At 43.7% G+C, this 27,097-nt stretch overlaps 1 protein-coding gene across 1 annotated transcript in view; it reads right to left on the bottom strand.

Annotated features, from left to right (window-relative positions):
• Nucleotides 1–2,826: 2,826 nt before the first annotated feature.
• The window catches only part of NSUN2 (NOP2/Sun RNA methyltransferase 2), a 28,373-nt gene continuing 4,102 nt past the window's right edge, over nt 2,827–27,097 (bottom strand). The window contains exons 4-19 of the mRNA XM_053593172.1: nt 24,845–24,950; nt 22,480–22,551; nt 21,641–21,725; nt 20,087–20,279; nt 15,880–15,954; nt 14,343–14,473; nt 12,892–12,965; nt 12,322–12,452; nt 10,549–10,645; nt 9,080–9,264; nt 8,692–8,784; nt 7,802–7,937; nt 6,950–7,030; nt 6,536–6,674; nt 5,290–5,329; nt 2,827–3,767 (exon numbers count right to left, since the gene is read on the bottom strand). Coding sequence (XP_053449147.1) covers nt 3,485–3,767; nt 5,290–5,329; nt 6,536–6,674; nt 6,950–7,030; nt 7,802–7,937; nt 8,692–8,784; nt 9,080–9,264; nt 10,549–10,645; nt 12,322–12,452; nt 12,892–12,965; nt 14,343–14,473; nt 15,880–15,954; nt 20,087–20,279; nt 21,641–21,725; nt 22,480–22,551; nt 24,845–24,950 — 1,921 coding nt within the window. The 3' untranslated portion in view covers nt 2,827–3,484. The remainder of the gene's footprint in view (nt 3,768–5,289; nt 5,330–6,535; nt 6,675–6,949; nt 7,031–7,801; nt 7,938–8,691; nt 8,785–9,079; nt 9,265–10,548; nt 10,646–12,321; nt 12,453–12,891; nt 12,966–14,342; nt 14,474–15,879; nt 15,955–20,086; nt 20,280–21,640; nt 21,726–22,479; nt 22,552–24,844; nt 24,951–27,097) is intronic.

Raw genomic sequence — 27,097 nt, 5'->3', positions numbered from 1 at the left:
ATGTCTTTTCTGCATTGCATTCTTTGGGCAGCAGATCCTTGCCAAAGTGTTGGTTAAAACTAGAGAAAGAAGCCCAGTAGCTCACACCTATACTCTTAGCTCTCTGGGAGGCCGAGCCAGAGGTGGCTTGAGCAGTGAGATGACAATGATGCCACTGAAAAGGAAAAGGGGGGGAGGGAGTAGGGAAGGGCAGAAGGAAGGACTTCAGGGGAAGAATTCGTGGGAAGAACACTCTTCTCTTGTTTTTTAAAGTTTCATCAGGCTTAGCCATACACCATCATCCATCATTTCCACCTTATTTATCAATAAACAGGATTTTTAAACAAGTTTTCTCCCTGCGTATTCTGTACTTCTTGCTAGTTGCTTTGTTTGCTCCAATCTATATTCAAAGCTAGAGGCTGTTCTCAGATGTATGATAATCCACCTTGGAGCCACTAGCCATCTTTGAGTGTCCCTGCAGGGGACCACTATCCTTAGGGCCTTTCTAGACCTACACAGGTTCCCCAGAGAAGCTTCTTCCAGGATCACCCTCTAGAGACCGTGGTCTGCCACCCTAAACGTCCTGGGACTGAGGGAGAAAGGTGTGCAGTCACTACACTCCTCTGCACCTAGGTGGCACCAGATCCCCTGTGCCCAGCACGCTCAGTCTAGGGACAGGGCTGGCAAGTGTTGCTGGACAGTGGGTGGAGGAAAGGTGATGGAGTTTTGGCCCTCGCACACCCAGTGAGTTTTTGGAGTGCCAGAGTCTGAGGTGTTGGCCTCATTAAAAGTGGCGAATTAGTATATGTGAGGTTTGAACAATCATGTAGAAACCATGGGGAAATCTAGGCACGTAGCTGAGAGATTCCCTCTGTGCCTGCAGGAAATCCCCGCTTGCTGAAGCGGAGGCACTGCATGATGTGGTCTTCAACGAGGCTAAGAACACAGGTGGACTACGTGGACATCCTCAGCCAGCCTCTGTATCCAGGGGCTCTGCTCCCGTGGATTCACCCAACTGCAGGTGGAAAGTATATAAAACATGGTCTCATCTGCACTGAACGTATAGATTTCTCCTTGTCATTTCCCTCAATAATACACTATATTTTCATAGTATTTACCTGTTTTAGGTATTTTAAGTCATCTAGAGATGATCTAACATCTACAGGAGGATATGCAGACATGATATACAAACACTGCATCCCTTTACATCAGGGACTTGCGTATCCATCGATTTTGGTATTTGCAGAGGGTTGTGGAACCCCCACGGACACCAGTGGATGACTACATGTAAGTGCACACACAGGAACATGTACTGCCTAGTTACACCCGCACAGAGGTCTGTAAGAAAGGGCCCCACAGTAGCATGCACACATCTGCCACCAGATCTTGGTGTCTTACTATCAAACTCCATAAGGGCTCTCGGAGTCCCTCCAGGATCTTTCTTGTCCCAGAAAGTAGGATGATGGGGACACATAGGACCCTGGGACCAACTAGAAGCAGCTCCCACTGGCTGGCCTTTCAGGAACAACTGGAGCATCAAAATAAATGACAGTTAACAGATTAGAACTAATTGAAAAAGATAGCAACCTTGATTCTCTACTGATATAAATGAATAGAGAAGGTGCTTAATGCATGCAGAATGGAATCTAAATTAGCAGGAAGGATAACAAAGCAGAAAATTGTTATTTTGCAGCTACATGGTAAATGCTGTTTGAGACAAAAATAATCAGGTGATGCCAAAGTTGATAGTTAAAAGTTTGATGCGAAATAGGAATAGTCTTGAAATATCTCCCTGCAGAATACTAATGTGGAGAAGCATGGAAGGCAGGCACCACCTAATTGAGTAAAACTGTCAACAGTACAAGGAGAAAAGTCAACATCCTGAGCCTCCTGACTCCACACCGTCTCTGTGCTATTCTCACCAAAAACAGATAATCATGGGGACATGTTAGACCAAACACCAGAACTGAAGAACATTCTGCAGAATAACTGGCCTGTACCCCTCAAACTGTCTAGGTCACCACAGACAGACTGGGACTATTCCAGGTGGGAGTGAACTCGAGACAAGACAGCCAAAGGCAGGCCACACTGGTTAGCTGTGACCTTACGCTAAACGCTCCTGCTGACGCTTGTGCTGTAAGCAGTTAAGAGGGCTTTCTCTATAGGACAGATACACCAAAGTAGTAAGGGGCACCTGTCTGCAGTCACTGTCAAATGGTTCAGAAAAGATTATGGCACATATACACACACAGACACAGAAATGCTCGTTCAGAGGTTAAAAAAAGGGCAATGCAGGTGAGAGGCAAATAGCTTTTAAAGCCAAGAGTTAAAAAGTTTTTCAAAACAGACACAGGAGATGAGTCAGCCCAATGCAACGTGCAGTCTGTTTGCAGACTGATCACCTCAACTGTGCTGGTCACCGCCGAGACCAGGTGCTGTCCTGCGGCCTACCCACCACGCTGACTCAAGATACTGAAGTTTTAAAATTGTCTTGATAAACTGTGTCACCAGCCCCAGAACCAGTCATTGAGTGTGACCGACTGAGGTGGCCAGGCAGCTCCTACCCATCGGCATCAGGGACAGGTCCACCAGCCAGTTCTGAGGGAACCTGCCCCAGGCCTGGAGCCCTCCCGCTGTCCCCCCAAGTCTGTCTTACATCCCCAGGCAGAAGAGGGCCGTGCCATAGGAAAGCACCCAGGGCGATGCTTCTTGCCAGACAGCTGACCAGCTTCACGGCTTTTACTAGATTAAAAAAGGAGGCTGCAATTCTAACCCTGTCTTTTAGCAAAACAATAGTTCATTCTGCCTCCTAAGGGCAAAAAACAAAGTTGTACGCATATATACATCATTAATAACTTTATTTAAATATTCCAAGGATCCCAAATCCCATTTAAAAATAAAAACTGCAAATCACTTCATTCAATAAAAGTACATAAAATCTCCTCATAATTAGTATAACAATTCGTGATACAGCTCTTCCTCTGAGAAATGTTTTGTTTTACCCTTTATTACAAAAGGCACAGAAGTCATTGAAGGCCTCAGAGAAGCCCCTCTGCATATTCATGTCACACGGCTACTGTGCAGCCAGATACGACTGTTAAAGCTCATACTATAGTTTCCCGACAATTCTCAGGTACAGATTCTTTCTATAAATAATAATTTAAAAAATATTGGACTTTAAGACCAATATAGGCTTAATAAAATGGACCTGAAATTTCTACGCTTTTATTTCTTGACATAAGTATGACTAACAGTGAAAGTCAATTACCAGCCACAGACACACCAGACCCGCCCTGGCCAAGGACACTGAGCACTGATACAATGAGCAGCTTCTCAGGTGCCCGAAGGGTCCCGCTGTGAGCTCCACACCAAAGCAGCGATTACTCAGACCGTTCCTATCACCCAACGGGTCTGCATCTTTAAAAATACACACTTTCTATGTCAAAATAGTTCTGGATTTGGTTTCCGAAGATGCTGACCAAGGTGCCGACCTGCCTGGGCCTGCTCACCGGGATGGCTGGGCCCCAGGCGGGTCACCGCCTGTAGCATCCGGGCTGCCGGCTTCAGCCTCTGCTCTCTGCTCCTCGCCCACCTCGCTCTCCAGCTGCCCAGCAGTGCCTGTACTATAATTTGCTTCACTGGCCCCTTCTTTCTTCTTTTCTGCCAACACCTCCAGCCCCATCATCCTGAGGTAATGAAGCCGTTCATTCTTGGGCACAAACGTTCGAATGGAGGCCTTTCCACGCCATCCACACAACACGATGGGACACTGAAGGGCATCAGGATTCCTACAAACAAAGCAGCTTCTTGTAAGTGGTGAACATTCTCAAAATAGCATCTAAGGAGATGTACATGCAACCCCACAAAAAACAAAATATCCACAAACCCACAAAAACTACTAGGGAAACATTTGAACCTGTGACCCTGGGTCCTTCTTCGTGTCTCAAATAAAACCAATGCCCTTCGGGAGCCTTTCCTCCAAGTTGGCCACTGAGCAGCCCCCACCCCTGCGGAGTCCAAGCACCTCCAGTGCTAACACATCTGTCCTCCTCCAGTGTCAAGTCCTGCCTGCTCCCCACCCGAATGAGTGAGAGGCATTTGTCCCATGCTCCTCACATTCTACTTGGAGCCAGGTGACTTTCCCAAAGTCACAATTCCGGTGAGCACAGGGCAGGTGTGGGACCCACGCATCCCTTCAACACCCAGAGCTTCATCTACTTGGGTATGTAGTGAGTCCCAGTGTGGTGAGCCCTGCCGGCACATGCCGTCCCTGCTCCCAGTGTGCAGCGCTGCCTGTGCTGGTGCAGCCATCCACTTAACCCCCCACCCCCGAGCAGAGGTGACAGTCCGCATCTGCCATGCAGGCTGCCCTTCACAAGTGGTTGGTCAAGCAGGGGTTCCCGCCTTACTGTGTGTTCTCCTTCCTCACAGCCACGCCCTGATCCCCATCACACAGCCGCCCAGCCCGCCCCTGGGCAGTTCCTGCTCATCCTTCAGCCGGGATCCAATGCAGACTTGCCAAGAAAACCTGCACCGTGGCTCTCCCCAACCACCTCTCAAACCCACTCAGCCCTGCACCCCATTTTATTTCCTCCTCTTAAAAATGGTGTAGTTGTCACTGGTGAGATCCTGATCCCGACACTCTTTTGAGCCAAGGTGCTCCCAGCAAGCCCCGTAATGCTGCTGCTCCCTGATGTCCTCACCTGGCAAGTGTTGCTGACACCAGCACCTACTGCTCCAAAGACTCCCGTGAGAATCTAGGGAGACCACACCTGTAACTGTGCACCCCACATCCCAGCTGATGTGTACAGGTGACCAGCACACACTGTATGAACTGAAGATTGCGACAAAGAATGCAACCTCACTGAACTGCCCAATCTTTACATTTAAGCTGCATTAGACGGAAATTTGACTTAAATTCTAATGCTTAAAGAATAAGCACTATTAGGTGGCGCCTGTGGCTCAAAGGGGTAGGGCGCCAGCCCCACATACCAGAGGTGGTGGGTTCAAACCCAGCCCCGGCCAAAAACTGCAAAAAAAAAAAAAAAAAAAAAAAAAAAAGAATAAGCACTACATGTTTTATTCCCTATAAGTAAAAATACATTTGGCCCAAGTGTTTTATTAAAATGTACCTTCATGAAGACCTACAAGAATCTTCCAGGCCTGAGGTTCTCACAATCCTACCTTCCAGGAACAATCATAGAAGGCCCTGAGGTCCTGAAGCTCCACCCTACCACACGGCTTCCCTCACCAACACATCCCTACATAGCCGACAAGGTGGCATCTAACACAAGGCCCACACTGACTTACGTGGGATCCGGTTCATACTTCAGCACGATGCTTCCCTTTGCTGGAAGAGAAACAGACACACGTTTGCCAACTTCCCGGGTGGGGCACCTACGACACACATGTTCATGTGCCCAGTGCTATGAAGCACTTTGACGAGAGGGAACAAATCACAGCCTCGGCTGGAGGACCTGGATGGAAGGACAGGCCTTCTGAGCATGAAGCCAAGTCCTGGCAGGGCACCGAGAATGTCCTGGAGGAGGGCCGAAGCAACAACCTTCAGGGTTTAAGGTGAAGTGACTGCAGGTCACTCAGGGTGGCAGGGAGCCTGGGAGTTCACTACTGGTCAGTTCTCAAAATTTGAGATAAAACAATCTATAGCACCAACTCCCAGGAAAATAGTAAAAAATAATACCACAATCACCTAAATGTAGGATTAAAGAAAACAAGTACAAACAGTTCCCTCATTCCTTAAAATCATCTCTACATTAAATTGTGGAGGTCGCCCGAGGAGATGCCAGCAGGAAACAGGCACCAGGCACAGCTCAGGCTCCGCAGGCTCTCAAGACCCGACCACACCACTGCAGTAACCCGGTCGTGTGGTTTCATCAGGCCAAGTCAGAAACATTGAACAGTAAGTCGTAACAAATGAACAAGAATGAGAACAAGAAAAAAACAAACTGGAACAGCTTGGCAAAATCATTTTCCCATTTAGGGAGAAATGTCCCTGGAGTGATCTGAAGGGAAGTTTATGAAACGTAAAAACAACAACCCACCAGCAGCCTGCCCAGCCGGCCGGCAAAATGGACAATGGGCTGTTGTTATTTTCCTTTAACAAGGACGGTTAACCAACGACCCAGATACTGGCGTTAGCTGGTCTTGTCCCCAGCATACCTGCCAACACAGATGGACCCAAGCCCCAGGGACCTGCGGACACTGACAGGCAGTGGAGCAGGAGCCTGGACAGGGCTGTGCACACAGGCCTACCCCACACACCTCGTGGGCTCACGCGGGCTGCTGTGCCCCACCAAGTGATCTCCAGGGCCCAGGGACATAGTGCAACCCCCAGGGAATGCCTCTGATCCTGACCATTTCAAGGTGTCAATCACGATTCCACAAAAACCTTTGAAAATTGATGTAATCAATGAGAAGAGAGCTACAGTAGACTAAAACATATGCTCAATATGCCAAAAAACCCACAAACACTTGATTTTCACTGTCCTTATACAAGTAATCTGAGTCACGCCTCCACACAACTCAAACTGCTCACCCAGGTCCTTGGCTTGACTGTATGTCTCACCGCTGAGTTTTCTAAAAAACGGATTTTCCTGAGTCAATAGTATCTTAACGTCTTCCATTGACACAGTAATAATTCTTGAATTAATGAATGGATACAATGTATATATTCCCTGTGGAAATAAAAAGAAAAATCTTTTTTTACGTAAGCACACATTTCGTGGGCTACCAAAGGCAATAGGACACCATTGTGAATGACAATAATCACCCACTCTCAGGGACCTCCTGTGCCCAGGCCTCGCTACACCCCCACCCCAGGAGGAGGAAGCCAGTGCCCTGGAAGTGCAGCCACCTGCACCTGCAGACAGGAGATGGCCACTGTAAAGCCCAGTGGACTCCCAACTGCATCCTGGAGAGTCAGGGCTTGTTAATCAAGTTCCCAAATTACCTCCTGTGCCAACCGGAAAGCACAATCAAACTCTTCACCACTGTTATTTCGACACCAGACTTTTATCCCTGTGTTAATCACCTGTAAGGGAAAACATCAGTTGAAACACGCACAAACTCAGGAAAACCAGAAAATCCCTCTGCTATGAGGAGGCAAAGCTGTGGGGAGGAAGCTGCTGGAAGAGGAGGAACGGGAAACCACCAAGAAGCACCTGCCTCTGACAGGGGTTCCAGAACCACAGATACTAACTAACCACTTCTGTGCATGTGGCTCACAGGTATAGACTATCACCATACCAGAAATTAAAACCAGGAACTTTGAAAACCCAAGAATACGTAAGCACACATTTCGTGGGCTACCAAAGGCAAGGATGCTGTCACAAGTCACCCCCAAGAGATAAGTGAACATGTAGATCTTGTCTTAGGATAGTTACAAAAACTGTTCTCACTTTGAGGATGCCTCAGAGCATTAGTGACCTGCATTAAACAAACAGGCAAAAGGGGTAATGCCCTCAGAGTGTAGTGACACAATGGAAAAGGGGCCCTAAAGTGGCGAAGTTCTAAGGAAAACATCTAAAAGGACAAATCACAAGGGCCACAGGAGCAGTGGCAGTTGCAGTCCTCAAACCCTATGCCCTCTCTCAGGAGGCCAAGTTGTGGGAACCGCACTGAGGCTTGTCTAGAGGATAGGGGCACATCTGATGGAAGGACACATGCCACCAGATTTAGGAGGGACCTGGTGGGACCCTTCAGCCCCATGCTGACCAACTGCTCTGAAACCACAGGGCAGGCTTGGAGCCCTAAGCCCCCACTGCAGGTGGGGAAGGCTGCATGCCCATCCCTGGCCAGGCACCTTCATCCTCTCACTGTTGTTCAACAGCACGTTTCTCAGCTCCTTAGAAACCATGTACAGTTGCCTCTTCTTCCCTTCTGTAGTCCGAGTTAACAAATTCATCTTTGGGAATGAAGGATCCAATGCATAAAATCTCCTGTAAACCAAAGAGTGCTATTAATACTAGTTCAAAACCTGGCAGATTATCTCCAAACATCCTCTCTCCTACAGCCTGCAGTGTGGTGCGAGGGCAGCAGGCTCCACCCTGAACCCACCTTCTGAGCTTCACCCCCCTCACTAGGAACCTCCAGTACAACTAACCCAGGACTTACATTAACAAGCACAGCTACTCTGCGTCAGCAGCTGCTCCAGGGACGAGGACCTGAGGGCACTTCTTTTGAGACTTATACAAAGGACCAATTATCCAAAAGACAATACAGTGGCCCCTCTGGTACAGACACACTAAAACTCATGAGTAAGAAACACCCGAGGCTGACGCTGTGCTCCTGAGCACTTTCCCCGTGCTCTGCCTACACTATCAGTAAGTAACCAGCACCACCCCGCCACTATGCACTCCTCAGCAGGCTCTGAACCGGGCAGCCCTGGCCACTGGACCCTCAGCTCCATTAGGGCATTTATGCACAGGATTGTGACCGGGCAGCTCACGTTCAGAATCACAGTCCTGTTTTTTCACCTACCATTTTTGCACATTCTTTTTGTGTAAAGCTTTCTCTTCACCTTAAATTGAAAGGTTGAATAAACCATCTCAAAGGTGCCTTCCTGCTCTAACACGTACAAAACCCCACACGGTGCTAAACATGAAACAATGGTTAAATGTGGTCAGCACACACTTACTGCCCTATCGTAAATTTTCCCAAATGACAAGTTTAAAATGCTGAAGGAACCCTTACTCAATAGGGGGAAGGAGTGGGTCATCCTCAGGAATAAACACAAATGGGTCTTCTTTAAATCCAAATAACTTCATTTTCTTTGAAGGAGGAGGACTAGAAAAGGAATTAGGATAAGACAAACAAATCTGTGATCAGGATATAAACACCAAAAGCACATCCCCTGCCCCCCACTCCGCCGCACTCACGCGGCCGGCGAGGGGTCTTGCAGCAGAAAGCAGACGCCGACACCTGCCAACCCGAGGCGGCCCCCCACATTGTACTCCACAGCATGTACTGCGTGCTCACACCCACCCACCCAGCCTCCAGTGGGGGGGTGGGCTGGGAGGGGGGTCCCCCTTAGTCCAAGAGGCTGAGCAAACACTAGACCATCACCAACCCTTTCTCTTACCCACATACGCCATCTTTCTTGCTGCCATTATTCTCTAAATTCTCAGATGTTTGACTTATTTCTGCTTCACCAGTCCCTGTGACCGACTGGCTTTCCAGCTTGGAGGAGTCTACAGGTTTCCCTTCTGGGGGATCTGCAGGGCTCAACTGTGAGGTTTCTCTGCTCTCTGCAGACTTACCCTGCAGCTGTCAGAGGGAAGAAGTTCATTTACACACAAAAAGCAGGGCACTCTAGCCTGGGCAACAGAGTGACACTGTCTCAAAAAAAAAAAAATTCAATTTTTTAACATGGCTGCTACAAAATTTAAATTACTTATGTGGGTCTGTTTTTTTTGAGACAGAGTCTCACTCTGTCCCCTGGGTAGAGCGCTGTGGTATCCTAGCTCATAGCCTCAAACTCCTGGGCTCAAGCCTCCTGAGTATTTATGGACTATAGGCGCTCACCACAGCGCCCAGCTAGTTTTCTACTTTTAGTAGAGATGGGGTCTTGCTCTTGCTAAGGCTGGTCTCGACCTCCTGAGCTCAAGCAGTCCTTCCACCTTGTCCTCCCAGAGTGCTGGGATTACAAGTGTGACACACCGTGTCCAGCTTACTTAATGTGGTTTGAATTCTACTTCTAACAGAAGTGCTGCTCTAAGGGTCCACTGCTCTACTCCTGAAAAGGAAATTCAGGATTCATCAGAGTTAAGACACCTCGTGAAACTCTTGGCCTAAGAGTGAAGCACTTTCTAACCTCACAGAAAAGCCCCAGTGACGTGAACGAGAAGTGTGCAGTCTCGCCCTTCCCAGCTGGAGGTGAGCCTTCAGATGCTGATCTGGACTAGCCGTGCTCCAGAAAACAACTGGAGCTCTTTGAGGATTATTTCCTTTTGTTTCTCCAAAAGCTAAGTGTTATTTGTCCTATTTTCAAGCATGGATCTTAAAGAATAAAGATTTTCAGACTTACACAGAATCATGGGAGGCTCCTTAGGACTAATACAGTAATGCCCTCCAGCGTGGAGAAGGTGAGGATAGTCTGTATTTAACAACTCTGTGCCAAAGCTGCACTTCTCGGCTTCCCAGCCTGCCTCAGAAAGGAACTGGCAGGCAAATTTAGATTCTTTGCAATAGGTCAGGCCATACATTTTTAGCCAGGCCTAGACAAAGTCTTTCATCACTCCTTACAGCCAAGGTAAAGCCAGGCCCGCCTGCAGCCAGAAGGGGCTCTGCCAGTGGCCAAACCAAGCACCCACTGGAAACCAGACCCAGAAGTTAGGGGCTTGTTGGAGCCACAGAGCATTCCCCAGACACTGTCTTTCCACCTAACTATACCACAAGAAATATTCACTTTGGAGGAAAACTTGCAACTAAATGAATTCCCTACTTGTTCAAGCTCTGCACTTGTCCCACTAAACTCCTAGGTTTTAGGTTTTGTCTTAAAAGCACAAATGAAATACTATGTTATTTTGAGAAAAAGAAACAAAAACTTACCTTTGGCTGACGTTTATTCCATGGCATTGATGATTTTTTCACTAATACTGCCACAAAGAACCCTCCAGTATTCTGATGATGTGGTAATATTCTAAGGCTAAAAAAAAATGTATTCGTACTTTTTAAGTGATCCAAAAATGTATTCTTTTAGTATTAAACATATACTACAAAAATGATTAAAAAAAAAAAATCATGTCTTGCTGCAAATACTCAAGCAACCCTCACCCACAGAATGGCCGAAGCATAATCTTTAAAAAGTTCAAGCTATACAAGACTGTAGTAATCAAAACAGTATGGTACTGGCATAAAAACAGAAACACAGATCTATGGATCAGAACAGAGAACCCAGAGATGAAAACACCCTTGTATTTCCATCTGATCACTGACAAAGCAGACAAACACACTGCGAAAAAGAATCCCTAGTCAATAAACGGTGCTGGGGAAACTTAACAGCTATATGAGAAGACTGAAACAGTATCCACACCTCTCACAACTCAGAAAAATTAATTCATAATGAATACAAGATTAAACCTAAGCATGAACTATAACAATTCTAGAAGAAAATGTTGGAAAACTCGTACAGATATCAACCTGGGCAAAAAGTGCATGAAGAGGCTCTCAACAGCAACCAGAGCAACAACAAAAACAAACAAATGGGACCTGATCAAGTTAAAAAGCTTCGACGCAGCTAAGAACACAATAGTCTAAATAGACAACCTATGGAATAGGAGAAAATACCTGCCTGCTACCCAGCCAATAAAGGGCTGATAACCAGAATCTACAAAGAACTCAAGCAAATCAGCAAGAGAAAAACCCAAACAAAAAGTGGGCAAATGACATGAACAGAAATTTTTCAAAAGAAGGCAAACAAATAGTCAACAATCACATTAAAAAATACTCAACATCTCTAATCATCAGAGAAATGCAAATCAAAACCATAGTGAGAAGGGCTTTTATCAACAAGTCCCCAAACAACAAGTGCTGGCGTGGCCACAGAGACAGAGACACTGAGGCGCGTGCTGGTGGGACTGCAGACTAGCGCAACCTCTGCGGAGAGTGGTGTGGAGACACTTCTGAGAACTAAAAGCAGACCTACCATTTGATCCAACAATCCCACTGCTAGGTATTTACCCAAAAGGAAAAAAAAGTATATTAATCAAAAAGACACTTTCACGCGAATGTTTACAGCAGCACAATTCACAACTATAAGGATGTGGAAACGCCCCACACAGCATACCCAGCCATCATAAAAAACCACGATCCAGTATCTTTTAACAACCTGGAGACCATTCTTCTAAGTTAAGCTTCATAAGAATGGAAATGTAAACACCACAGGTAACCAGTACTAAACTGGAACTAGGTGATCAACCCCAATTTGCACATGTGAACGCACAACTCAATGGGAATCAGTGGGGAGGGGCTGGCTCAATGAAGACCTAACTGGTACGATGCACATTCTGGGTGAAGGGAACTATTCTAACTTGGACTTAAAATGTACAAAAGCAAATTATGTAACTAAATTGTGTGTGCGTGTGTATCCCTGTAATATTTGGGAAAAAGAAATATGAAGTATCCAAAGTATTACCATTCAGGTTCTAGCCAATTTCCCTATTTACAAACACCTACTGCCAGGACTAACAGTCACTGTGAATGTGCCTGCTGGGCAGCTCACACCTAGGAGGTCGCTGGCCTGCTACCGCTCATCCTGAGCCCAGCACTCCCCAGGGACCTGGGCCCTCCTCATCCCCTGCCCTGGAGAGCTCCCACACTGACCACCGCTCCAGGTACATCGCCTGCAACTTGGCCGGCTCCTTAGGTGGGAACATGGTGGGTCGAATTTGGGTATGTCTGCTGTGAGGGACGTCATCCCAATCTGTAAACCACTGTCCGTCTTTTGTCATCACCTGCAAAATGAGAAGGTACATTTCTAGGTTATCAGTACTATGTAATAATAAAAAAAAAAAAAAAAATCACAGAGTAATAGTGTAAATGCTCTCAGACATAACAATGGTGATTCTCATTCTCTCCAAAGACAGGAAGGCTATTTGCCAAGATAAAAACAAAACCAATCTTTACAAAAAAAATCCCCCAAATTACATGTCACAAAAGCAGAGCTACCTTACTGGGCTGAGAGTCTCAAAGCTGATTTCTACAGGTGAAATAAAGGCAAGAAAGCTTTTCCACATTTGTATAAGCATACCACTGGATTCTAAACTGCATAACCTGATGTAGAATACTAATGTATTCAAGTAACCCAAACATGCATGCTTTAAAACTTTTATGACTCTAAATCTCTTAAGCTGAACCTGCTCCTTTGAACTGAAGTCTGTGAAGAAAGATTACCTTCCACTGTGTGATTCCAGGCATCCATTTCAGCCCTGGTAATTCAGAAGACACATCAGCAAGCTCTAAAGCACCTAGATAGCCAAAAAAAAAAAAAAATTAAGGTACATTATGTCCGGTGAAAGAAAGTAGACACAAAAGATTCCATATTGTATAATTCCACTTACAGGAAATGTCTAGGAAGAGAAAACCCAAGGACAGAAAGTAGAATCCTGGCTGCCTGCGGCTGGGGTGGGAACAGGGAGTGCTAATGGGCATGAGGGATCTTCTGGGATGATGGAAATGGCCTAAAACTGGACTCTGATAAGGGTATCGAACTCAGTAAAATTATTAAAAACCACTGAACTGTACACTTAAAATGAATGAATGTTACAATATATAAATTACAGCTCAATAAAGCTGTTAAGACGAAAAAGTGTTGCAGAGTTGTACCATCCATGCCTCTAACTCTGCTCAGAAGGTTGTCATATATATATCCTGCAGCTGGGAGTCAGAGTGGCCAGCCATTTCCTTGTTCAAGATACTCGCCAGTTAGATCAGCGGTTCTCAACCTGTGGGTCGCAGCCCCTTTGTAACAATGAAAATACATCCTGCATATCAGATATTTACATTATGACTCATAACAGTAGCAAAATTACAGTTATGAAGTGGCAATGAAAATAATTTGATGGTTGGGGGTCACCAAAACATGAGGAACTGTATTAAAGGGTCACGGCATTAGAAAGGTTGAGAACCATTGGGTTAGATGAACATAAAATGATCCAATGATATAGAAAACAGTATAGAGAGAGTCCTCAAAAAACTAAAAATAAATTATCATATGATCCAGCAATTCCACTTTTAGGGATATATTCTCAAAGAGATATGTGTATACTGTGTTCAAAGCAGCTTTATTCAGAACAGCCAAAAGATGGTAGAAACCCAACTGTCCATTGAAAGATTAATGGGTAAACAAAATGCAATTTACTCATATAATGGAATATTTATTTAGCCTTAAAAAGGAATAAAATTCTGACACATGTTAACTTGAATGAACTTTAAGGACACAGAACTAAGTAATACAAGCCAGTCACAAAAAGACAAACACTCTATGATTTCACTTATAAGAGGTACCTCAAGTAGTCAAAAACAGACAGAAAACAGAGTAGGGGCTGGTGAGTGCCAAGGGAGGGGGGTCACAGGAGTTACTGTTCATGAGCTCAGAGTTTCAGTTTTGCAAGATGAAGAGTTACAGAGGTGAGTGTTGATGGAGATAGTTGCACAACAATGTGGATATACCTAACATCACCGATCTGTAGACTGAAAATAATTCAGATGGTGAGCTTTATACTATGTATCACATGCGCAAATGCCCAGGGAAAGCCCTACAGGAATATGCACCTTTCTTTAGCAAAAGCCCTTTCTGAAAATTACAAACTTTTCTTCACAGTCATGTCTGGGGTGCTCACTACCTTCGCTTTTCTCCAGCAGAGAAGCTATGACCGCTTCATCCTCGATGGGGTTCAGGGAGCAGGTGGAGTACACCATCCTCCCGCCTTCCGCCAGCTGCTCAGCACCTCGAGTTGCAATACGGAGCTGTAAGCTAAGGGTCGGCATTAGGTCACAGGAAGACAGAACTAATCACAGAGAGCACACACAACCCTTTACCAGAAGCACCTATTATTAATTATGCCACTTACTTATTTCAAGCTTTTATAACACAATAAAAAATTTTTTTAAGGTTCTAAATGAAGTTAGAGTAAATTTATATTAAGTGTTCATTTACACAATTGCTTTTACTGTTCAGTTAACCTTTCCCAATGACAACAAAGCAGAAAGTTAATTAACAACTGAATTCAACATAATAGATAATTTCATTTTTTAGAAATCTCTACAGTTGTACAAATATGTAACTTTTCTTTTTTTTTCTTTGTGCGAGTCTCACTTTGTCACCCTCAGCAGAGTGCTGCAGCATCACTCCAGTTCACAGCCACCTCAAACTCCTGCGTCAGCCTCCTGACTAGCTACAACTACAGGCGCCGGCGACAACACCCAGCTATTTTTACAGACAGGGTCTCGCTCTGGCTCAGACAATCCAGCCGCCTTGGCCTCCCAGAGTGCTAGGATTACAGTCATGAGCCACCATACCCGGCCCAAATATGTGACTTTTCTATGAAAAATCTGTAGCCCTTTTCTTATTCTAATCCTAACTTTTGCCTTTGTTTCCCAAAAACAGCAGACAGTATTTTACAGAGAAGCAAAACCCCTTAGCAGGGCTGTTTGTGGGAGATACTGATCAGTACACTTCATCACACACAGTCCTGCTTATAAGAAACATGTAATTTTTCAGGTCAAATGAAAAGAACACAAAACTCCATGGACAGCACAATCAAACTTACCTGGAACAAGAATTTTAAAAATCCCTAAATATAGAAAAACACTATAATACACCAAATATTAACAGAAATAACTACTTTATGAGAATTTTTTTAAGGAATTTTCCAAATTTTCTTACAAAATTTTTGCCATAACCCCCTCCCAAAAAATATTTCTAAGAAAAGATCAAAATGTTAACCAAAATAGTAACAAAAAGGGACAAAAATGGTGAGGAAAAAGATTAATAAGACATTAAAAGGTAAATGATTATTTCATGAAAAAAACACATTTAAAATATTCCAAGAGTTTTATAAAAGGTGTTTTTAATAAATACGTATGTGAAATACATACAATTTGTATTTACTCCTCTTGAGAGGTTTTTTTTTTTTTTTTTTTTTTTTTATTTATTTGGCCAGGGCTGGGTTTGAACCCGCCACCTCCGGCATATGGGACCGGCGCCCTACTCCTTGAGCCACAGGCGCCACCCCTCTTGAGAGGTTTTACAAACAACTTGTTATTTGCGATCATTCTCTGACATTTACAGTTTTACAATGAAAGATACACAATTTCACAACCCAACTTTCCCACTCTGTCATGCATTCACTGGGTTGCCAGTCACAAAGTTTCACTTACCCATGTAGTTGTAGACTATTTAAGGTGCTCCACTTCTTCCAAACATCAATGTTTTTTCTCATAGTGCCATCTCCACTAGAAGATATTCAAGAAGTTAAAATTCTGTACAAGTAGACAATTAAATTTTAATAGATATGTAATATTCAAGTAAAATTATAAAATACATATTCAAGCTATTATTATAAATACTAGTTAGAAAACAGTCTAAATTTTCACACACTACAATCAACTTTGTACTTTAGAAAAATCTAACACATTATACTTTTTTTTTTTTGCAGTTTTTGGCCGGGGTTGGGTTTGAACCCACCACCTCCAGTACAGTATATGGGGCCAGTGCCCTACTCCTTTGAGCCACAGGAGCTGTCCTAACACGTTGTACTTTTTAAATGTATTTCAATTTTCAATCAAAAAGAAGATAATAGATTTGAACAGGAAGCAGCATTCAACTCCTAAAGAGATACTAATCTGCTTCCATTTGGGAAAAATACTAATTTGCAGACCTAGTGCACATACCCTGAATACTGCCATTTAAAACCTTGGTCAATCAACAGTGACATTTTAATAAGATTTATATGAATAATGATACATTTGTACTCCTAGAATTTCCCACAGCTAATTTAATTAAGCTAATTTAATTTCTTATTAAAGTTTTCCTACAGTCAAACCTTTCTGCCTTTCTACTTTTATTTAATGCAAGTTATTTTCATGTTTTAGTTAATGGAAACTATTTCTGTGTACATTTTATAATAAACTGGATTTGTTAATCTTCTGGCTGTGGTTATTTTATCTACCCCGTTTTCCTCCAGGGGCAGTATCTACCTTTCTCGGCCTTCTCTGTGAAGTTTAACTTTCTTTGGTGGTCTAGTCACACGTGTGGAAGTACCAGGTGCACTGGATGGAGCTCTCCTCGGGGATCTAAGTCCTACATGTAAATGACGTCTCTGGTTTTATGCCAGAGGCTTATATGGTGGGAAACTCCACCATCATTTCAAAAATGTCCTTACCTTGCAATCAACAGACCACAAGGCCATTTTGTTCTCAGACATAAGAAATAAGTTATCTGATTAAACGAAAACAGAGATGGGTCCTCAAGGAAAACTAGAAAACTGCAACCTATAGCCTCAGCACAAGTGAAATCCTGTCTCTACAAAAAACAGAAAACTAGCCAGCTGTGGTGGCACCTGTGGTCCCACCTACTCAGAAGGCTGGGGCTAAAGGATCACTTGAGCCCAATAATTTGAGGTTCCACTCTAGCCCTAGGTGACAAGAGAGGAATCCTGTCTCTACCCCAATCCCCAACAAAAAAAATTGCAATATAGGGCCAGGGGAAGTTTAGTTTCATGGCTTATTTTAAATTTGACTTTAAAGAAGCATTTTTCACATATTCTAACACAAAACCAAACTTAGTGTGACCAGCTGCCATTTTCAACCTTAATTCTCTCAGGAGCAGTAAATCTGCCACTTGTTTTAAAAAAATGGAATTCTGGGCGGTGCCTGTGGCTCAGTCGGTAAGGCGCTGGCCCAATATGCCGAGGGTGGCGGGTTCGAACCCAGCCCCGGCCAAACTGCAACCAAAAAAAAAATAGCCGGGCATTGTGGCAGGCGCCTGTAGTCCCAGCTACTTGGGAGGCTGAGGTAGAAGAATCGCTTAAGCCCAGGAGTTGGAGGTTGCTGTGAGCTGTGTGAGGCCATGGCACTCTATCGAGGGCCATAAAGAGAGATTCTGTCTCTACAAAAAAAAAAAAAAAATGGAATTCTTCCATAACAAGCTATCATATTTAAACCTTGTGTTTATAGCTAACAATTTATGGCAATTTTTGAACTCTGGTCTCAACAAATTTACACTATTCAACGGGTATTAACATCTGAGATCACCCTCCACGTACCACCTCATCTGAGATCACCATCCACGTACCACCTCATCTGAGATCACCATCCACGTACCACCTCATCTGAGATCACCATCCACGTACCACCTCATCTGAGATCAACATCCACGTATCACCTCATCTGAGATCACCATCCACGTATCACCTCATCTGAGATCACCATCCACGTATCATCTCATCTGAGATCACCCTCCATGTACCACCTCATCTGAGATCACCCTCCATGTACCATCTCATCTGAGATCATCCTCCAAGTACCACCTCATCGGAGATCAGCCTCCACGTATCACCTCATCTGAGATCACCATCCACGTATCAGCTCATCTGAGTTCACCCTCCACGTACCACCTCATCTGAGATCACCATCCACATATCACCTCATCTGAGATCACCATCCACTTATCACCTCATCTGAGATCACCATCCACGTATCACCTCATCTGAGATCACCCTCCACGTACCACCTCATCTGAGATCACCATCCATGTACCACCTCATCTGAGATCACCCTCCACGTACTACCTCATCTGAGATCACCATCCACATATCACCTCATCTCAGATCACCATCCACGTATCACCTCATCTGAGATCACCATCCACGTACCACCTCATCTGAGATCACCATCCACGTACCAACTCATCTGAGATCACCCTCCACGTACCACCTCATCTGAGATCACCATCCATGTATCACCTCATCTGAGATCACCATCCATGTACCACCTCATCTGAGATCACCATCCATGTACCACCTCATCGGAGATCAGCCTCCACGTACCACCTCATCTGAGATCACCATCCACGTACCACCTCATCTGAGATCACCATCCATGTACCACCTCATCTGAGATCACCATCCACGTACCACCTCATCGGAGATCAGCCTCCACGTACCACCTCATCTGAGATCACCATCCACGTATCACCTCATCTGAGATCACCATCCATGTATCACCTCATCTGAGATCAACATCCATGTATCACCTCATCTGAGATCACCATCCACGTACCACCTCATCAGAGATCAGCCTCCACGTACCACCTCATCTGAGATCACCATCCACGTACCACCTCATCTGAGATCACCATCCACGTACCACCTCATCGGAGATCACCATCCACATATCACCTCATCTGAGATCACCATCCATGTATCACCTCATCTGAGATCAACATCCATGTATCACCTCATCTGAGATCAACATCCATGTATCACCTCATCTGAGATCAACATCCATGTATCACCTCATCTGAGATCAACATCCATGTATCACCTCATCTGAGATCAACATCCATGTATCACCTCATCTGAGATCACCATCCATGTATCACCTCATCTGAGATCACCATCCATGTACCACCTCATCGGAGATCAGCCTCCACGTACCACCTCATCGGAGATCACCATCCACGTACCACCTCATCTGAGATCACCATCCACGTACCACCTCATCTGAGATCACCATCCACGTACCACCTCATCGGAGATCAGCCTCCACGTACCACCTCATCTAAGATCACCATCCACGTATCACCTCATCTGAGATCACCATCCATGTATCACCTCATCTGAGATCAACATCCATGTATCACCTCATCTGAGATCACCATCCATGTACCACCTCATCGGAGATCAGCCTCCACGTACCACCTCATCTGAGATCACCATCCATGTATCACCTCATCTGAGATCACCATCCATGTATCACCTCATCTGAGATCACCATCCATGTACCACCTCTGAAAACTGAACAAATCTCTTTAGTTATGTCCTGCCTTTACTTTTCGGAAAAATTGTTACTGAGTTATAGCATGGGATTCTTTTACACATGAACTCTAAAATTTGAAGAAAGACATAGGAATATAGGTAAAGTAAGTTTCCCAAAGGTCTGAACTCAAATGTCTTTGCCATAAATATAAAACTTAATATGTGTGTTTTTTATCCTATGATTCATATTTTTATTAGAAGAACAAATAGAAATTCTTGGGACACACAAATTGTTCCAAGCAATATTCTGAAATATAACACAATTCGAGTTTATGATTCTATCTTCCACTCAGGTATTTTATCTTTTTTAAGACTCAAAAGCATCCAATTGTTTATCTCTTTGTTCTGTATCCAATGTCTATTAATCTGTTTATCACGAAAACTCTGTGGGTCTTGCAGTTGAGGCTTGCGATATCTTTCTCCATCCCTGTGGCCACAGACTCATATGTACAACTGCATGTGTTTCTGTAGGCAGCTTCATTTTTGTCTGTTTGATTCGATTTCTTTAATGAATTTTGGGCTTTCTGGCCTCTTAAAAAGATAAATACCTGCAAGGGACATCACATAAAATTCGATCATAGAAGAGGACCTCTTTCCTTCCCCCCACATCCACCAGCAGTCTGGGTATACTGGAGGCGTCGTGGTTCACCACCATGATGCAGGGGCTGCTCAGCCTCTTGGCTTGATGAACGAGCAGGTAGCAGCGCTTGTTGTCCACATCATTCGCGATGACAAATCCCTCTGGGAACATAAAATCATACTGTCAGGTGAAATACAGCATCAGTGGAATCATTTCCTGAAATACAACCTCTAAGTCAGCAGGTGAGAAACAGCAAACAATCCTCCAAAGTTAAGACACAAGGTCAAGATTTTCTGGAAATACATTAGAGGTTCAAAAAACGGAACTAGGTATCTCTGCACAGATTTTATGGACACTTGAAATTTCAAAACCTCAAAATTCATCTGTTTGACAATTATTCATCTTGTGCCAATTCCTGAGCCAAAAACTTCTACTATCATTAGTAACTATTAATTACAAAGGAGACTAAGAGAAAGGCATGGAAAACCAGAGAACCACCTGACAAGTGTTTTAAAAATACTGAGCCTGAGCCTGGGTGTGGGCCTTACTCTGGAATCAGACTAAGAACTACTGCTGGAAAGTTCAGCAGGGGCTACTTTTACCCTGCTGGTTCCCCTCACACCCTACAGCAAAAAGGCAAATGACAACATTTATGATCAAAGTCACTCTTTGAAACAATAAAATGCAAAGCACCAATACAGAGAAATTCCCTCCTGCTGGGATACAAAAGGTCTTTACCACCAATCCAGAGAAAATAATTAAAAACAGGGAAGAACAAAGGCTTTCTAGCAAAGGCATTATCTTTGAGTAATACAAAAGAGGGCTTTAAAAACTACAGCTAACAAAGTATGTGGTTAAAACAGAACCAGAGCAGGAGACTGAACAGAGGAAGTAGGATGAAATCACGGGTGCCTCTGAAACAAGACGGAGAGTACCTGTATCTGTTTCTTAAAGCACCCTACAGGCCCACCTTGAGGCCAGGAATTCAAGAATCACTATAATGGAGTGTGAGTGACAGCAGAGTAACAGCTGTCATTCCCGAGCACCTTTCCCTCTTATAACCCTGTAGGCTAAGCACTGATACCCCACTCCTCATGTGATGTCTGATACCACCATATAACTTGCCTAATAAATGGTGGTGGGATCTGAACGCTTTTCATGTAGGCGGTTCAGAATCAAAAATAAAAAGAAGTGGTGGAGAAAGGGGGTGAGTATTACTACTAAAAATTCAAAGTGTAAAAATTCTATCTTCTATAAGTAGGCTTGATAAAGAAACACTATTTGCTTTCAAGGAAAAGACAATTACAAAATAAAGGGCCCCTCCAAGGTACAGATGTGATGGTTTGGGAACTATTGATGATGGTGTGCAAAAATATCTAGTTCTACTACTGCTAGACAGAAACCCACCTGCCTTTCATAAGAGACTTCAGGGCCCAATTAGCAGGCCACATTGAGTCCTTTCCCTGTCTACAACCCACCAAAGCAGCATTCTCACCCGTCTAAATACAAGCCCAATGCATACCTGGAAAGGGGACATTCATGTCGGCGTGCAGCATTTCAATCAGCTGCGTGGTCTTTGAGCCAGGTGCTGCACACATATCTAAGATCTATTAATAATAAAGCAAGCAATATTTGATGCTTTAAAAAAAATCAAAGATCCTATGTCTAATTTAAAACAATTTTTGAGTCACTCCAATCTTTTAATTTCTAGTCTAAGACCTAAACACATCTCTTTATAGACTAATTCTACCACATAACACACTTTACTTTTAGGGACTATCGAATACATAATGCTCTCCCACCCCCACCCCACAAATCAGACTGGCACGAGAAACCAGTGAAAACAATAAACTCAGAGATGAGTAAGTATTACTGTGATACAAAGATCAGGCCACAGCTACGGGGCTCAAACCTCCGCCCCTTCTTGCATCTGAAACCTAGGGCCAGTTACTTTACTATCCTTTATTTCCTTTTCCTCATGTAGAAAAATGGAGATACTGACAGTATCTACCCTTAAAGGGCTATGCAGATAATAAAATGAATTAACTCACATAAAGAACACAGAACAATGCTTGAAATACAATAAGCTCTCGACAGATGTTCCATGTGACTGTCAATCTAATTTAGCCAATCAAGATCCCAGAAAGGAATCTGTACATTAAACAGATTAAGAGGGGAGAAAACAGTCATCTAAATCATAAAAATTAAGAAAGACAAAAATGCAAAAGAGAACCTAAAACAGAAACTATTCTCCATCCAGAGTGAAAAGAGAAAAAAAAGATAAATTATATTAAGAAAAAATGGTTTCAACTAAAACTGGTAACAAGCTCCCCACCCGAGTTTCAAGTTAAAGTCCGCTACCTTGTGATGAGGCTGGACGTTGAGCAGCAGTGGTGGGATCATGCTCACTGCTTCTTGACGACTGATATTTCCCTTGGGAAAAAAAAATCAGCAACAATAAAAAAATACAGAATTTCAGTATCAGGCATTATTTCAAATGCAACATAATCTCACATGGAACAAAAGAATTCATCGTACATTAGATGACAGCAGATTTTTATACTAGGGGATGAATGAACCTTGTTATCTGAAGGCTAATTAAGCATAACCATTAATACCAAAACTTACCGTCAGAGTATCAGAAATTCAGGTGTAATACTGACTGTTATAAAAGAAAAGGGATTTCACACCTGCACAATCCCAAGTCCCCACCGTAAGAGCACAGAGGCTGGATGAGCACCTCTTCAGGTATGCTACTGGGTAGCCACTTCAGCAGCAGGCAGCGCCAGCTTAGCACAGGACACGAAGTTAGCAGGGACTTTTCCTTCTTCACTAAAATTCTAATGTTTGTTTCTTAGTCATATTGTTTCCAGAAAAAGCCCACATCCACTTTCTATTCCTTGTAACTGCCTTGCAAAGACAGTTACGCTGCTTTGAGACATCAACCACTGCTTCCATCCTTCCTTCATCTAGAATTCTTCACCAAATCGACTGTCCTCTGTGTCTTCTCTAGTGGGCCAAGGCATCTGTTAAAAGGCCTTTGTATTTGAGCAGCTGTCACTTACCTTGAACTCAGCATCTAATAGTCTCTTACATTTACTCCTGCTGATTTTCAGCTCGTGGGTTTCTGACCAGCAGTGAGTCTACAGTGACTACCCAAATCTTGAGTCACTTACTCAGCACGCTGATAACAAGCTTTCTCATTATACGTGTGCCTTCATTTCCATCCAAATTTTTTCCAAGTTTTAAATTAAAGCATTAAGTTGGATAGGGAAGTCAAGTCCTAGACATCCCGGAAATTAGACACTTGATTATAAACCTTCTCTGAAAAAGTTTTATAGCCAGCTTTGAATAACCCAAAGGGTGTTACCATTAATTTGGAGAGTGCTCATCATGCTGACTCCTGAACAAAACTCTAGACTGGTCTCCTACAACATCTGCTATCCACACTGAACTCCCAATGCGTTCACCTTCCCAAGGTCCCAAAACCCAGCGTTTCACACCTATTCAACTGTGTATCACAGTATTCCCCATAAACCCTCTGCTCTGTGCAAAGAGCAGACCTGAATTGTTCTCTAACAGTCTATCCTTCCTTGACTTTCCAACTAGATAGGTTAAAAACTGAGCAAGACAATCTCTCCTTATACTGGGCACAGGTACAGAGCAGTGTACATGGCAACACTTGGTTCTTCCTACTATTCAGGGAGGAAAAGCTGGGCCAAGTGCACAGAAAGCCACGGTGGGAGGAAAGAGCTATAGCTCAGGAAGAGATTAGGGTTGAGATAAGAAAGGAGGTGAAGGCTTCTAAACTGGTTAAGCTTAGGGAAGAAATATGAGAAGAATATTTCTGTAACTTGAGAGTGAAAAAAAAAATGCATAATCTAGTGACACATAAAGGTTTACTTGCCTAGAAAGTAGATAATAAAAGTAGGGAGGAGGAAACCTCTTATTCTAAATATGAAGGTAAGAACTCAAAAAAGAAACAAACAGCAAAGCTTACAACATTCAAACTTTATGGACATTCATTTAAATACTCATTACATAAGCATGTAGCTTTTTTCTTGGGGATGGTCTGATGCTGTAGGCAGGAAGTTCAGCACCTGAACTACACTGAAGGACATGGGGTGGCAAAGAAACCAGATGGTGACAACAGATGTCGTCTTATGAAAGTTGTACTCAGATGTTTTGCTTTTTGGCAAAAGTAAAATACAAGAGCAACAACACATGACAAGAAAAACTAGAGATGATAAAAAAAAAAAATCAAAAGTCTCACTTTTAATAAAATAAATTAAATAGAAACAAAAAAAAAAAAAATCCCACACCCCACCAACATGGCCTTAAGAACACATTATGTTATGTGTGGGGTGGGCAACTGAGGAGGCCATGAGAACGGACGGAGCAGCTGGCCTGAATGGTGATCCCTGGTCAGCAAAGTACAGTGCTCACCCCAATTCTACAGCCCCCCAAATCCACGGCTAAGAGGAAACAATAGATCACACCGACAGCTGTGACCGAGTCCCTTAATAAACTTCCTGGTCAGACGAGCCAAACAAGGCAGAAGATGCACAGACCGCAGACACTGAAGGTGGTGTGGGTGCTCGCTGGTCTCACCCGCGGGTCCTGTCCACCTACACGTCCAGTGGCAAGGAAGGTGAAGCGAGAACCAACATGCGTCTGTGCCTGTAAAGCTTTAAGGAAACCAACAAATCCAAAGAAATCTACTTACAGATTCAGTTTCGCTAACTAGAAACTGATGAAACTTTTCCAACTGTGGAGATTTTCTTAAGATTTTTCGACTTAAATTTGTGTGCCAGGCAAGTTCTTCAGGATACCTGACCAATAAGAAAGTAAAACATGCATGGATTATAGATACTAACGACTGCTCTTGACAGCTTCTTGCTTGTACAGGTCATATACCAAACGAGACATTTGATTGCATTCCACTCCCTCATGCTCACAACCCCCTCACTCGATGACATCCCTGGGGCAGAAGGATCCTGGCTCTGACTGCACCGTGGCCCACGCAGAAAGAGCAGAGCCGTAGAGGCTAGAGCAGACACACGTATGTGACATTATGTAGAATCAGGATGATGAACTATTCAAGATAGATGAAAAGCAGGGCCTCCTTGCTCTTCACTGCGTTAACAATGGTACAGGGGTCATCACCGAAGATGACAAATCACTTAAATGTAAAGTACAGACCGCAGAGAACCAGCACAGTGCAGTGGGCACTCATCAGGGCACTTGAGAAACATGGGATTAGAGTTTTAAAGAAACAAACTTTTCACTTTTTTCTAAAAACAAACCAGTTCAAATAATGTACTCAAACACTTTATATATACATATATACAACCCCCCTGGAAAAAAACAAACTACCATGAAAACTACTAATACATTAATTTGAGCTCCTAGGTTAATTGTTACCTATATGAACCTAAGAATGAAATACCTCCTGCCGTTTCTATGAATATATTTGAACTTTGGATAACGTGTTTCTAAAGTGGCCCGCATCTGCCCACCAGCCTGCAAGTGCGCAAGTCAGACCACACTCAACGTAACACAAAACCAAAAGGCAGCTGCAGCTTCCGCACTTAACATTAAGTCCGAGGAACAAAAATAAGCTCAGTTTAACAATGCAAGGTCACAGCGTTTCCATGCATCAAATTGTAGCTACAGTGGGACAGATGAAAAATTAAATTGGAATGTTTGGAAAACACACATACATTTGGCTGCTCTGAAACTGAGTGACCACTTGACAGAAGTAGATTCAAGCTTTAAGTATTTAAGACGCTACTGAAGAGAGATGAGACAGCAGTCCCCACCCTTCTGGCACTAGGGACCAGTTTCATGAAAGACATTTTTCCCACAGCTTTGTGGGGGAGGAGGAGGCAGAGCTCCGTCAGCAATGCTTATGGCCCAGTTTCTAACAGGTCACCACAGTCCGTGGCCCAGGGAGTTGGGGAGTATATTTATAACATAAATTTAAAAAATATTTTCTACCAAATAATGAAGATTAAACTGGCCAAATCTCTTCCTGGCCACTCTCCAAATGTCCCCAATGCTTTGATTTTACTTCCTATGCCTGGTTCTCTCCTCAATGTTTAACTTGTTTCAAAAACATAAAGTCAGGATCGGCACCTGTAGCACAGTGGTTACGGCGCCGGCCACACGCACCGAGGGTGGTGGGTTTGAACCCAGTCCTGCTAAACAACAATGATAACTGCAACAAAAAAATAGCCATGGGTCATGGCGGGCACCTGTAGTCCCAGCTACTTGAGAGGCTGAGGCAAGAGAATCATTTAAAGCCCAAAAGTTTGAGGTTGCTGTGAACTGTGATGCCACGGGAGGGTGACATGGTGAGACTCTCTCTCAAAAAATAAATAAATAAAGCCAAAAGAAAATCATATGAAAAATAATTTAGCTTTAAATATCCTTTTGGGGCAGCACCTATGGCTCATAGGGTAGAGCGCTGGCCCCATATACTGAGGGTGGTGGGTTCAAACCTGGCCCGGCCAAAAGGCAACAACAACAACAAATAGCCGGACGTTCTGGTGGGCGCCTGTAGTCCCAGCTACTTGGAAGGCTGAGGCAAGAGAATCGCTAAGCCCAGGAGCTGAAGGTTGCTGTGAGCTGTGACGCCACGACACTCTACCAAGGGTGATAAAGTGAGACTTTGTCTCTAAAAAAAAAAAACAAAAAAGAAAAAAAAAATTTAAATATCCTTTTGGTCTCACTAGGACCAAGTAGTAGGGTGCGCTCCAATTTGGCTTTCGCTATAGTATTGAGCAAAGTCTGCCATGCCCCTGCAACCTGTATTTGTTGCAAAGAGCCAAATCCTTGCTCTTATATAATTTCTGGCATATCTTGAAGTTTTGTGTGATCAATGACAGTATGATTGCACATCAGTTACCACCTCATCACATACCCGAAACATTATGTGCCTCACTGATTGAATTTCTAATAGTTAAAATGTAAATTT

This window comes from Nycticebus coucang, chromosome 1 (genome assembly GCF_027406575.1).
Source record: "Nycticebus coucang isolate mNycCou1 chromosome 1, mNycCou1.pri, whole genome shotgun sequence".
NCBI lineage: Eukaryota > Metazoa > Chordata > Mammalia > Primates > Lorisidae > Nycticebus > Nycticebus coucang.
The sequence above is the reverse complement of the archived record's forward strand: the minus strand, read 5'-3'. Positions and strand labels throughout refer to the sequence as shown.